The sequence below is a fragment of the Tenebrio molitor genome, chromosome 9 (genome assembly GCF_963966145.1).
Source record: "Tenebrio molitor chromosome 9, icTenMoli1.1, whole genome shotgun sequence".
Lineage (NCBI taxonomy): Eukaryota > Metazoa > Arthropoda > Insecta > Coleoptera > Tenebrionidae > Tenebrio > Tenebrio molitor.
The window spans coordinates 8137643-8152519 of NC_091054.1; the positions used below are offsets into that span (position 1 = coordinate 8137643).

At 39.7% G+C, this 14877-nt stretch overlaps 1 protein-coding gene across 2 annotated transcripts; it reads left to right on the forward strand.

Moving 5' to 3' along the window:
- Window positions 1-1224: 1224 nt before the first annotated feature.
- LOC138138307 (sodium-independent sulfate anion transporter-like) lies at window positions 1225-9969 on the forward strand. 2 transcript variants are annotated; one of them, XM_069058142.1, is made up of 9 exons: window positions 1225-1504; window positions 5147-5725; window positions 6508-6699; window positions 7015-7235; window positions 8260-8602; window positions 8710-9012; window positions 9061-9206; window positions 9253-9426; window positions 9475-9969. In XM_069058142.1, the coding sequence occupies exons 2-9, from the start codon at window positions 5305-5307 to the stop codon at window positions 9676-9678; spliced, it is 2004 nt and encodes a 667-aa protein (XP_068914243.1). In that variant the 5' UTR covers window positions 1225-1504; window positions 5147-5304; the 3' UTR covers window positions 9679-9969. The 2 variants fall into 2 exon arrangements, with proteins under 2 accessions (XP_068914243.1, XP_068914244.1); XM_069058143.1 differs by lacking the exon at window positions 1225-1504 and adding an exon at window positions 4144-4412.
- The last annotated feature ends 4908 nt before the right edge of the window (window positions 9970-14877 follow it).

Consider the following 14877-nt stretch of genomic DNA (forward strand, 5'->3'; position numbering starts at 1 on the left):
GTACATACCTACTTGCAAATTGTACACATAATTATTGTCTCGGTAAAATAAAGTTACGAAAAGAAAAAACTATCAATCAAACTTCAAAATGTGAAGATTTAGGTATACATAATTAATTTTAATAATTTGTGACCACCTAAATGTCAAAAGCTGTCATGTTGAAGTGTATGTATAGCTAGCATTCTTTTACAATGATAATGAGTAACGTGGGTAACAATAAAGTGATGTTGAAACACAACATTGTAAAACAATGCAAAATGTTCCAAAAAACAAAAGTGAATATCTACCTATACTTGTTACAATCATTGTACCCACTTATACTACACGTGACGTTGACAGTTATGCGTCATTCATCAATGTTATAACCAAGAAGAAAAATCTCTACTCTGTGTTTTTTTTGCAGAAATTTCTTCTCCAATAAAATGATTAAATTCATTATGTGCAAAAAATGTCATATACATGTACAACGAAACAACCAAAGTTCATCTCTCATGTAATTATTGGCCTCGCTGCGTTGCTCCAATAAACTTACACCCAGGATGAAAAGATGCAATCTACACCTTTGTCATATAATACAATATCATGGTTCAGTTGGTAGCCAGCCCTGCCCTGGTTCAAATATTGCCGTTGTTAAAGTTCTCTAACCTCTAATAGCGAAACTTGACGATTGTCAAATTCAACAATATTTAAAGTAGCGCTGCCAACTGCATTATGATTGTCATGGCTTACTCGATTAATTTGTTTGTTTTCGATCGCACGGTATTATTTTACACCACGAAAACAATGGCCACTTTAGAAGCACGATATTGATTAAAAATCGATAATTTTCAATTGTGGTGCAAAAAGTAATTTTTATTACGTAGCGTTCCAGATTCTTTCAAGTGTTATTTGACTGCTACAAAATTCCATTTTTTATTACACCGTCCAGCAGAAATGTGGGGAATTTTATATTAATTGCTGTTGATCTTTGACATTTGGTACCAACCAAACGTCCAAAATAAAAATAAAAAAGTTGGGGACAACTTTCGGGTTGGTGTGTTGTCAACTGAATGAAATTTCGGTGCGAAGGAAAATTTTTGATCCGTGAATAGACAGATCAGTTGCCAATCCATTGTTCGAAAAATGCGTCCAATTATCCATTTCACAAACGTATTCGGGGAAAAGCGTTTAGTCCCCTCCAATCTGTCCACCTATTATGACAATATAATAACAGGGACTAGTAACTAATAATCGTCATAAAGGTTAACGAGTAAGCGAAATTAATCAGTCATGTGACCGGCCAACCGACAAACCGTGGTGCAAACAGAGCTGAATTAACAAAAAAAATCTAACTTCTATGGTGCAAACCGAGTAATTCCCATGTGTTGTGCTTTCCAGTGGGTCTCGCTCAGTCTAGTTGTGAACTTGCTTCTAATAGGTTGCCAATAGCTCGTGGATTGACGTGCGAAACCAGTTCGCCGATATTTTCTAATTTTTTTCTTGGATAGCCTGCACCGAATCTAGGGTAAGTCCCATTAAAAAATAAATCAAACCGCCCATCCGCCCGGTGGCGATTTTCCGCCAACCCATCGTCCCACCGGCCAATTAAAAAATTCCCCGTGTGCATTTAGCGTGCCTTTCCACTTAGAAGACGTCGAAAAATCGAGGTCGATTTCGGGAAAATTCCTAATCGGCGGAAGTCATCGCCGTCCCCGCTGCGACAATTCGATCGTTCGATTTTTGCATTTCGATCGTTCGATTTTTTGCATCGCAACTGGTTCGAACCAGTCGGCCAGATTTTCGCGCTTTGGACTTTCGGCGAAGCGAGTGTTATGGAAATCGCCGCCTGCACCTTCCATAAAGTCATAAAACTTGAACATGAATATGGATCAGGTCAGTTTTATGGTTGGGGTCCAAAACAACAACAAGCCCTCCCAAAAAAACTGTTTGCGAACGTTGCGTTTCATGACGGGCGATTTGCATGCGGATGACATTTACACCAAAACACAACCCCGGAATTGCGTCGTTGCCACCGGATCGCGGCGACTCCGGAGATGAAGGTTCGAATGTGGACGGTGTCGTCGTGGGGGCTGTCGCGCCTCGTGGGCGACAGATTTTCCGGGCGATTCTCCGGTTGGTCGTTCTATTTGTGGCGCTTTCTGCTCTTAGGTAAATGGGACGGATAAAAACTAAACGGTACAAGGTGGTGCATCACTGAAAGAACGCGGCTAGACGGAATACAGCACCAAAATGTAAAAAATGAATGCAAAGCCGAGGACGTTGCTAAGTAGGTTAAAGGACGGTAAATGGAATTGAATTATCTAGCAGCGGAGCGAGTCCCGGGCGATGAAAACCAGCGCCATCTGTACCACCGCTGACGGTTTTCAAAAAATTTGCAAAACTAGAACCACGTGGGTGTCGTGATGGACTGGAACAGATTGTTCCAGCAATTCGTGACACGATTTGATGCTTTGATGAATCTGGCAATGAGCCGTGAAATTTTTCGCATTTCGAGTGGGCCACGACGCCATTTTCCCAAATGTCAAAATTTTCCCTTTCACAAGATGTCGCTCAGTTCGTAAAGCCACGCAAAGAACATCCACACATTCTAAAAGTAGAATTATTAAATCAACTTTCCCAATCACTTCGTTTCGTTTCATTTGTACTTTGTATGTATTTCTACATTGTTGTGCCATTTTTTCCTTGTTGCACAAATACTTTCACGTCACACGTCACTCTACTAACGCCATTTTTTATTCTGACAAAAAGACCCCACCTAGATTTCGTTTTTTATCAAAATTTTTAGTACTGTCACCATTTAATTGAGCGGGAAGTTTGAATTTTTCGAAAATATTTTCCGAGTCCATTGTTTTAAAAAACTGACTCAGGCTTGTCGAATCGTCGTCAAGGACAGTGGAGTGCACAACACAACGGAAATTGAAGTTGTAATTAATTAAAAAGATTAACAGAAGAAATAAAAGAGTGCAAAAAATGATTTTGATTACTGCCATGTCATGAAGGTTTAATTTGGCCGAAATGAGCCTCTGGTGGGAGTTTTTTTCCAGAAAAATTCTACCACAAGTCAACAATTTTTTACCAAAGTTTTTTCCTATAACAACAAATTATGTCAATTTTTTTGCGACGAGATACCACTCAATACCATACGCGAGCTCCAGCCTTCTTCGGTACATATGAGGAAGGTCGAGGTTCCTTAATAAATCAGTAATTATACAAAATTTTGCCGGAGTATCTATTTCAAATAGTAATTATCAAATGTTGTAATTATGCGTTTAGTGTAAAACGTGGCCTAGTTTTTTTGAAGTTGTGGAATATGACACTTAATGTCAACGAACACGAAATGCAACGTAATCCGAAGGATTGAATTTCGATACAGTCAAATCACTTTTATTGGGGAGTGCACAGTGTCAAGACGGAGAAAATGCCACATTGTATAAAAGAAAAGTTTTAACAGACGTGGCAAAAAAACTGGCACATGATTACGATAAGAGAAATTGAAACTAAAAATGACTGCCCACAAAATATGAAACATAAAATGGTGCGTTAACGATGGCATTAAACGAGCACAATGAAGTTCTTTCAGCTTTCAATAATCTGATCGATAAGATCCGATTCGTTTCGCCAAATCGTGACAATACGTCAACTGATGATCTCCATATAAGGACCAAACCTCGGATGCAGATCACTGATAAAATTCAATCTGCAAGCGTGGCATAGCGGGAAAGGTTGTTCCATGTCGGACACAACCATAAAAACTACTGAATCAGACGATTTGTTTCAATACCGCTCCACAAACATGCACTCGTCAACAACAGATCAGATCTGATAGACTCGAGAGTGCACCGGCACGTCTGCACTTGATTCAGACATTTGCAAATGTCAAAAGTGACACCTGTCACGCGGGACGCCTACTCCCACCAGTATTACATATTCTTCTGTCAAGGACAACCCTCCACGTCACGTCAATTTACGATTTATGAATGAGACAAAAACAGTGATTTGTGTTTTTTTTTAATTAGCACGCTACCGTATTTTTTAATTATAGAAATTAATTGAGCGATTCGTCCTGTAATCAGTCGAATTGCGAGCTCGTCGCGAGAGGGCGCCTCGAACGCGCGAGAAGTAAAGTCACTAGATTACAGTGACTAGTGACTTTAGCGAGAAGTCCCGCAAGGTGCGCTTTTGGACCCTGCGATGTTTCCACTTTTCTGAATCCTGTGGGGTCAAGGTGTGCACCGGAAGAGGCAACAGATGGGGTCAGGAGGTCGCAGTGCGAATGTTTCCGTTGTTGTACAAATGGGTTTGTGGCGTCGGTTGTGCGGTGAAAGTGGCGGGTTTTCTAGACCCAATTAATGCAGGAAATTAGGCGAAACAATGCAATGTGCGACCTTGTCTCGTGTCACACTTATCGCAGAGTAAATGCATTCTTGAACGGTGCGCCATTTGAGCAATTTCCCCCGTTGCGATAAGTTGATAAGAGTGTTGTTCGGGTGGACAACGAGGGACGTCGTTCAATGGCGCGAGCAAATTCCGAACAGCCCAAAACACGAGAAGCGAAACCTTCGGCGAACGAGCAAATGCAGAGTCGACCGGAAAAAGCGATCGAACCTAGACCCAGATACAAAAATAAAATCCGACTTCCGACATCTCAATTTCAACTGGAGCTGTAATTTATTTCTGTTTAGGTGCGCTGACATGTGGACAATGGTCGTGATGCAACTGGTGTTTGGAAACACTGGAACATTTTTGCTTGTCTCGATTGAAAGTCGCACCAAAGAAATGGCTTACTCACCGTGCAAAAAAATTTCTAGTGCACTTGTTAATTTACTTTCACTCGATCGGCGGCTATTGCAATGCAATTATTCGAAACGGTTTCAAAATGGGTTTTTCTCCAGACCAGTTTTGCGTTGGTTCGTGTTGCGGTGGTTTTTAGCGCGATTGGTCCATTCGGGCGGTTCCGCTGGTACCACACCACCATGGGGTACTGGAACCGGACCATCTGGATTGATCTAGAAGATTGCATCAGCGCAATTACATAACCGAGAGCTAACATTGGCCGTGATACTTTTACCCCGCATGAATAAATCATCAGCTCCGAACAATGCAAGACAACCACAATGACCATCATTTTTTTCTTTGTTTGTTGCAGGGTTCTTCGGAAGATGCCGAAAATTAATCGCACGGAATCGCCGCGCAAACAATAATTAAGCGACTTATCGTGTAACGCCATCAAATGAGTGTCAATAACACCGAGTGACCTTCAACTGGAATGCTCCGATATCAATCATAGCTGATGACATAACGAAAATGACCAAATACAAAATGAATAACGACAACGGTTCCACCACCGGCAGCCAGATCACCCTCACCTCCTACATGATCGGCGAGAATCCAGAAACCGACGACGAAAACTCCACCAAGTACAACACCGAACCCAAGAAGGGAATCAGCACCGTCTTGGACCTCCCCCAAGACAAGTACACCCAGCGCAAGCTCACCACCTCCTCGTTCAACGTCAAACCCACGCTGAAGGAGTGGCTCAAGGATAGGGCCAGGAGAGGGTGCACCAGAAAACTGATCTACAAGAGAGTTCCTATTTTGACTTGGCTCCCCAACTACAACGTCAACGCTGCTGTTGCAGATTTAGTCGCAGGGGTGACTGTAGGACTGACGGTTATCCCCCAAGGCATCGCCTATTCGAACGTCGCAGGACTTCCACCCCAAATAGGTACGTGGTAGAATCGCCAAACACTCAAACAGAACGCGTAGAATATTTGTTGGTCACAACGTCTTCATCTGGAGGGATTATGACAGTTTAGTACAATTGGGGCTAAAAATTAACATCGGTCATGCTGTTTTCTAGAACCTATCGTTCTGAAGACACCCAGAACAGACCGCATAACTGATCTGACATGTTCATTGTGTTTTTCTGGATGGAACACTAATATTCGGTACATTTGGAAAGACGAGTGAACACGCAATTTGTTGTTATGCTCGTTTTTCAATTTCTCCCTTTTTGAACAATTTTGAAACCGAACGCATAACTCGTTTAACACGTTCTTCGTGTTTGCATGATTGGAACATGAGCGTTGGCACAAGTGAACACAACAATGTTCCCAAAATTTATTTTTATCTTCAATTTTTAGAGTTTTTCCTTTCGTAAAAAATTCCCAAACAGAACACAACTTGTTTTTCATGTTTGCTTGTTTGGAACATGAGCGTTGGGACAAATAAGTGCGTTCGCGAAACTTATTTTCACTTTTAATTTTTATAATATTCCCTTTTTAAAAAAAAATCTCAAACAGAACGCATAGCTGATTTGATACAATTGTAACGCTTTACTGCTCGGAACATTAGTATTTATCGCATTCGTGTTGAAAAATTGCTACCGGTTCCGTTGTTATCGCTCCATTCGAGGTGCTCGCATTGAACGTATGGATAGCTTCATGCATGTTTCGCTTGACAATGCATGATAAAATTGTCTCCAACTGTATTGTTCCCTGTTTCTAGGTCTGTATTCGTCGTTCATGGCCTGTTTCGTGTACACCATCTTCGGGAGCTGCAAGCAAGCCCCCATCGGTCCGACGGCCATAGCGGGATTGTTGACCCGCGAGAACAACCACGGGTTCGGGGTGAGCGGGGCCGTTCTCCTGTGCTTCCTCAGCGGGTGCGTCGAGTTCCTGATGGGCCTGCTGCAACTAGGTAAATGACACTTGCATTAAATATGAAAGAGGAAAGAAATTTAAGGTAAACTGCTGGTAACACTTGGTATTTGCGAAATCCTTGCGTTAAAATGTATATTACAGATGACCTCCTTGATGGTTTAATTTGCCAATATTTATTTATCGTGCGTTTTGAACCGATCAAACGGCCTGAAAGGCCTGGTTGTTTGAAATAAAAAGGCCGCGTGTGTGCGCATTAAGCTCACGGCCGAGGCGGAGATAAAACAGAAACGAAGAAGAAAAACGTGTTATGAATTTGCGGCCCAGTTTCTTAAGATACAATTTTTGTCGGAAGGTTTCCTGATCGACTTCATATCGGGACCGGTCTCGATCGGTTTTACGTCAGCAGCTGCGATTATCATAGCAACGACCCAAGTGAAAGACGTCCTGGGACTCAGCTTCCAGGGAGGGAAGTTCCTCCAGGTCTGGGAGCAGATCTTCGAGCACATCACCGAGACGAGGCTGTGGGACTGCATCCTGGGATTTTCCTGCATGGCCGTTTTGCTGATCTTGAGGGTGAGTGCCTCGTCCTTGGAAAGTAAACACTCGTTTTGCCACTGTTGTATAACGACTTTTGCTTCGGTTGTACAAAAATCTCGATTAATTAATCGATCATTATCTATTATTAATTGTCAACTGCTACGTGTGCTATCTCTTCCTGATTTCGAAATCGACTTTTATCCGAGCGACACGTTTATTCCAATCGATCAATGAAAAAATGTTAAAGAGTGCCCGCGCGACCTTCGGGTGCAACCTCACGGGTTCGGAATTGGTATTTACCAAAAACCGGCAAAAACTTCTATTATTTTTTTTCTTGATAATTAGATTTGTCGACGTTGAAATTTCCCCAAATTAAACCTAAAGCACTTGGAGTGTGAAGGTGATACAGCACTAGGGCCATCCCCCTCCATCTTGTCACCAAAGGCTAAATTCAAAATGGCCACTTCTCCTACTCCAAAAATGTCTTATTTTTGAGTATTGCGGTGTTTTTACAACAAAATAATTTTTATTACCCACCTCATTATGCAAATTCTGTTTTGCATAACTTTTATGGTTGTTTTACATTTACGACTTTTGTATTTTGATCATAAATCCACGGCAAATTCCAAACTTAGTATTTAAAATTTTTCATAATAATTAAAACTTTATCTACTAGTTATATCTTTTTTCTGTGTTATTTTATGTGTAAAATTTTAATTAAGATTTATATCGAATTGAAGCCATAGGCGGAACAAGAACAAATGAATCAATAAAAATTGTGAAAGAAATTTCAAAAATTGTTTAGAACGTTTTCATATTATAGAGCAATTAGAAAAGTGGAAAAACGGATAAAACACGTTATAAACATGCTGTATAACATCCTGCGAAGATTAGAGATTTTATCGCGTGCCGGACACCAATGACTAATAATTAAACGATGAATCACTCGACATTATTGAAAATTATCTGTTTCTTCAAACCAGAACAAAGTCCACAAGACCGAAAAAAAACCCTGCGATTTCCATTGTGACTAACAACCTGAGCGTTTCGTTCCTTCCAGAGCATCAAAGACTTCAAGATCGGCCCAAAAGATGTGAAAGAGCGCAAACCCATCCACGACATAACCACAAAATTCATTTGGTTGATATCGACAGCTCGCAACATCCTAGTCGTGGTATTTTCCGCGGCTCTGGCCTACTTCTTCGAGCTGCACGGTTCGCAACCCTTCAAGTTGACAGGTTTCATCAAGCCCGGCCTCCCCGAGTTCAAACCGCCTCCTTTCGAGACCCAGATCGACAACACCACTTACAACTTCGTCGACATGTCCTCCGCTCTGGGCTCGGCGATCATCGTCGTGCCTCTCCTGTCGATTCTGGAGAACATCGCCCTGGCTAAAGTGTTCGGTGAGTACGGCAGCTCCGCCCACCTCGTCGGCGACCAATCGAGATGGCTGTCTCGATCGGTCACGTGGGCCAAACGGCCAGTAAAAATCGTGGGCGTGTCGTTTTAGCTGACGGGAAGACGATCGACGCCACACAAGAGATGTTGGCTTTGGGGGTGTGCAACATAGTGTCGTCTTTCGTCCAGTCGATGCCCGTCTCGGGGGCCTTGTCGAGGGGGGCTGTGAATCACTCCAGCGGGGTTAGAACTACATTCGGTGGGATCTATACCGGAATCATTGTAATTCTCTCCTTACATCTGTTCACTCCTTATTTTTCTTACATTCCTAAAGCTTCTCTAGCTGCTGTTATAATCGCTGCTGTAGTGTTTATGGTTGAGTTTCATGTTGTCAAGCCGATGTGGAGGACGAAAAGTGAGTGACCACCGTCAAAACGACACAATTTTCACCGCAATTTTACAGAATCGGATCTGATTCCTGCTTGTACGACTTTCGTCTGTTGTTTGTTCTTGCGTTTGGAGATCGGGATCGTCGTAGGGGTGGGGATTAATCTGATTTTCTTGCTGTACGCGACCGCAAGACCCTCCGTCAAGGTCGAGAAAATCTCGGTGAGTCCCACCAAGCACAGTACGGTTCTTTTCATGACAATTCTAGGCCCATCCGGGGTGCGACTACCTCCTGATCACCCCGGACAGGAGCTTGACTTTCCCTTCGGTGGAGTACGTCAGGACCGTCGTGTCGAAAGCGGGAGTCAAGCAGGGTTCCAGTTCCATTCCAGTGGTGATCGACGCTCGTCACATACAGGGTGCCGATTTCACCGCCGCCAAGGTACAACGAGTGTTTGCGCGTTCGGAGAAGTACAAACGTTGTTTTCAGGGTATCAAGTCGCTGATCGAGGATTTCCACAAACGGCAACAACCGATTCTCTTCTACAACCTGAAGCCGAGTGTGATCAGCACGTTCCAAGGTGTTCAGCCGAAAGACTTTGTCTATTGTGAATCTTACGGCGAACTGAACGAGTTGCTGAAACAGTATTCGAGCAAATCCGAGACGATTTCGTTGGAGAATGGCGGCCAATAGCGTGATAGAAATGTGCGTTGTGATAAGTAGGTGAAATAATTTAATTTAGATTGTTTTTCGATAAAATGACGAATTTATTGTTTAGTTGACTTAAGTACCTCACTGGAATCTCTACTATGTAAATTTAGGTTACTCTAGTATTACGAAATGTGATCTTTAGCGATTAATTCTTATTCCTTCACGTTTAGTGCTTTTAAGAGAGTTCTATCATAAAGTTAAGATATTCGTTATTTTAAGGAACATTTTGTATAATCTGTCCGATCAATAAATGTTTTAGTTTTTTAATTTGAATCGTGGCGTTAAAAAAATTGTCAAATAAGTTGATACTTGGGTGCATTGTTGGTTGCCTGTAATGCTACATTTATACGGAGTGATCAACAATTACGTTAGATAAGGGGCGGCTATGACTTTGACAGTGTCAAATTTTTCGTATCTGCTAGCTAATAAACGTCAAACAACTGTCACTATCACTATGAATCAAATTTTAACGCAAAAATGGTTTTTACTTCAGGACATAAAAGATTAATTGTATTTTCGATCGTAATGGTGTTTTCAATAGCTAAGAATGGACATACAGCGAGTTTCGGCAAAAATTTAAATTGCAACTGGTATATGCAACCAGAAATACTTCTATCCCCGTCGACATACGGCCGAGATTTCAACGCCTTCTTTGATCTAAATAATTGTTGATTACGTATCAAAAATAATTTATTTAAAAACTCTGTTTCAGCATATCCATGGTTTGAGCCTTTAAATGATTGCGAATTATCACAGAAATAAAAAAAAACACTTAATATCTGGAATACTTTTTCAGTTCATCATTTAGCCGTTAACGCTCATTGAAGTATTTTTTTTTTTAATTAAAAAATCTTAAGACAAAAAGTTTTCATATCGTATCGGTTGTCTAAATAAAAAACTGACTGGTCAAGAGTGTTTTGAAATATTTTACAAGAGCACGAACAGCATAATACAGGGCTTTCATAAATGATTCGTGTCACAATAAAGCTGTGTCTCCATTTAAATCCATGATGTCACAGCACAATTGACGCATGAATATTTATGCATTTATGAAACCCCTGTACATAATATGTTACATTTAGCCATAGACAATTACCATTGTTTAGCCAAGTGACAAACCATTAAAGTTTGATTAATCTTGCGTCCGTTGCGAAATTAATTTTCATAAATGCTTTTTGTTCAGTTAAATATTAAATGTCAGTTAGTTTCGAAAAAACTAAGTTTTTTTTTACTAGAATAAAAAACAAAATGAAAAGGAAAGATCACCGATTGGTGTTTAAAGTTGATAACCGTGACATGAGGGATAATTCATAGTTCCACGCTGCCACATAAAGGGAAATAAACAGAATTTATTGTTTTATTTTATTTAAACACCCGATAATTACCGTGCGATCAACAATTACTTAATTAAAGGGCGGCTATGACTTTGACAGTGCCAGATTTTTCGTATCTTTGCTAACTCAGCTAATAAATGTCAAACAACTGTCACTATTAAATCACACTTTAACGCAAAAATGGTTTTTACTTCAGAACATAAAAGATTCATCATTGAATCTTACTTTCGTAATGGTGTTTTCAATAACGGTAAATGGACATACAACGCTGTTGCCTATTTGAGCAAGTTGTGGCAAAAATCTCCAAATTGAAAAAGGTATATGCAACCAAAAATACTTCTATGCATTCCAGAGCATCCGAACGTCTGACTTTGGACATACGTCCAAAATCTCAAGGGTTTCTTTGATCTAAATAAGTGTTGATCGCACGGTAGATTTGTTTTGTATTCATTATCATCCATTTAAATCAGTCTGCAGATAGTTACAAATTCATTTTGACATTTAATAATATCTTTGTATCTTATCACGAGATGACAGCACCAGCACCGCGAAATGCGCGAATAAAGAACTAGACTGGAATTCCTTTCGTTCTTTTTAATAAATTATATTGTGTAATCTATTCAAAACAGAAGGAGGCAACAGATAAACAACCAACTTTGATGTTTGCGAACCTTTTTTTACTATTGTTACACTTGTCACATGCTGTTTTTTTTTTATTCACACACATAAAACATATTGTACAAAGATGCAATTGAGCAGAAAATTATACCAAGACACGCTTTGTTTAGTTTCTTACATTAGTTAAACAAGAAACACAATACAATTGAAATTATATGAAATTTTATTTAATTATTGTGAAACTTTCACACATAATAAATAATAATTTAGTCAGATTATAATCTGTCACGCTTTATTCACTCAGTTCATTCCAATCTTAATAAAACATCACCAAACAAGTAATTATTAAAACATAACTACAGTTGGTTGCAAAAAAATGGTAACTGTCATAATAAAATTGACGCATTTTTACAATTTTTTCATTGTGGGAAAATCTTCTTACGAGAGATAAGTTAGAATTATGGTCAAAATTCAATGACATTTTAAAAGATTATTATTTGATAGGAATTGTCAAGAAGACAATTAATTGACAAATGATTTTTTTTTGCAACCAACTGTATCAGAATCTTGGCAGTTTGCCAGATAAGTAACGAGCGTTCAAAAAATTTGTCATGCAGGAAGCTGCAATTGTAACTTTTTTTTGTATACACATTGCTTGTTTTCATGTCCTTCAAATACATAACCTCACCTTTATCATCAGAACTAGTGACATTTGACACGACTACTTTGACAGATACGTAATACGTCAACGAAAACAAAAGCAAACACCAGGCTACTTGACCATAGGTCACACGATTATTACATTTATGACAAAATTCTACATTTAAACAAGATAACGCATTGACTTGTCACTGTGCTGATAGTAATTTTTTAAGACTTAAACGCTTCCAAACGGAATAATTGAAACTGTCAAGCAGTACACAAATTGCAAATCGATTTGCACGTTCCTTCCGATTTAACGATGATAATAATAATAATTGCATAATAAAAAGGCATCGACTACCGACTTGCCCCATAACTCTCTCTTCGACGATTATGCCACCGCAAAAGAATAGATTTTTGTATTCAGGTTAAGAGAACATTTTCTTCGTGCGACTCCTTACATTGCCAACCATGTCGCTTGTAACAAGTGCAGACGCATGTTAATGTCAAACAAGCTGGGATGGGCAAGTGACCTAAACTGATCGAAAAAATGGAAATTTCACCGAAGAATATGTTTGTGTTTTGACTATTTGTGCGAAAATGTATAGAACGTGTAACAGAAATAAGTACATTAATTTTAACTGGGAATAGAACTCGTCAAAAGGAACAACTTTTCTATCTACCATTTTGCCGAAAAACGATGTTTAATTCCAAAAAAAAATTGGAAAGATTTTTCACTAAAATAATTCTACGCCACTAAATACTGCAATGGCTAATTGAGATCAGCGCTAATATGAAAAAAACATCCATTTTCATCCAGGAAACGTGTTTTAACGCCGAAATCGAAATTCAAATAAATCTACCCGTATAGCAAAAAATCCACTTCGTAAGAATCTGGTTGTTTCACGTTTTTAGGTAGCTTAGTTTTGGAGATATGAACGGTTTTAGGAAAATCTTTCCTATTTTTTTAAGCCACTACGCAACGTTTTTTGCCAAAATGGCAGAGAGAAAAGTTGTTCCTTTTGATGAGTTCTATTACCAGTTAAAATTAATGCACCTATTTCAGAAGCACCCAGTATAATTGACTGTTTGAGTGTAAGATCTTAATAATAATGATGATGAATGATGATAATGGTAATAACTAATAATAATAAAATGGAACCAAACTTTTTTCTTGACTTTTCTTGCTCTCCCGTGACAAATCTAGTTACACAACTTCGCAATTAAATCCGCAGTAATAAACCTCCTCTTGGTGGATCTGTGCATAACTGCAATTAGACAGCGTCATTCGTTCTGGTTAATAATCAGGATAATACCACTCGAACTCCATCGTGGACGAAAACTTCGTAGCGAACTGGGACCGTATTTCAGCCGGTGCTGGGTCCAGTAAAAGTTGTTTGTTTCGGTTTTAACTGAGATGCAAATCTCCTCGTCGAAAATCCATCAAAACTGTCATCGGACGAAAAGTGAAATTGTGCCGTCTTTGACTTTCACCCAGATAAATTAAAAACAATTTTTCTCGAACAATTCTTGTCCGCGCATCGCTATGTATATGTGTTTCGAGGTGACCGTACCTTATATTTTATTCATCCTTCCAGTGGTGGCGCATTTTTACAGTTAGGTAAACTTTCGCAATCGCCGCTCGGGAAAAATAACAAATGCCAGACAGTGAAAGTACTTATTATAATAATAATCATGCGTGAACGTGACGGCGCTGCCTCCACGTGTCCGTACCTCACGTGGATCGAACTGTCGCAGGAAAAAGGAGCGGACGGGTCAACACTCCCCTTCGGTGACGGCGCCAGAAAAAAATTAGAAAGGTTGCAAAAAAATCGTTTCGCTCTTGTTTTCGTCGACGAAAATCGGTTCTATTTGAGGAATTTCGAAGGATTCGGAACACCTGCGTCGTTCCGCGTGACAAGATGGAGGAATGTGAAGGATGAAATGTCGCATTAGCATGGACCATTGTCACGAGGCCGCTTCAGATGGTACTGTTGGGCAATTAAAAGCTGGGTGCGGATGTGGGTAAATGGGTGATGTGCGACAGGTGGTAATTAAATGGTTCGATTCGTAGAAAATTTAATTTCGCAATGGTTGTTGAAGTAATTGCGCTGGGATAAAATGCACATGTGCAAGAACTAGGCTATGATGAGATTTTTCTTAATTAAAGATAATTTCAAAGAATCGGGTGAAAACTGATTTCGCCAAGGAGTCCATCATTAATCCGGTGATTTACTCGAATACTCGTGCGTAAAGATACAAACAATACAGGGTCAAAGTTGAGGCGTGAGGAGTTGACTGTAGCGCCATCTCGTAATGACCCAAATTTAAAAAAAATCTCGGCTGATGTTCACTACTGTCACTTTCAATAAAGTACCCATGATTATAATCAAATTGTGATCTAAAGTCCATTCAAAAATCAAAAAACCACCAACGTCGCATTTTACTCGATAATTACTATCGGCACCGCTGGCTGTCTAGTGTAAAATTTGGTGAGGTTAAATGTTTATTAAGTGTCTTGTTTTTCTGGGCATGTTTAAGTAAAAATAATAAGAATCAATAAATAAATGAAACGTGCTGCTAATAA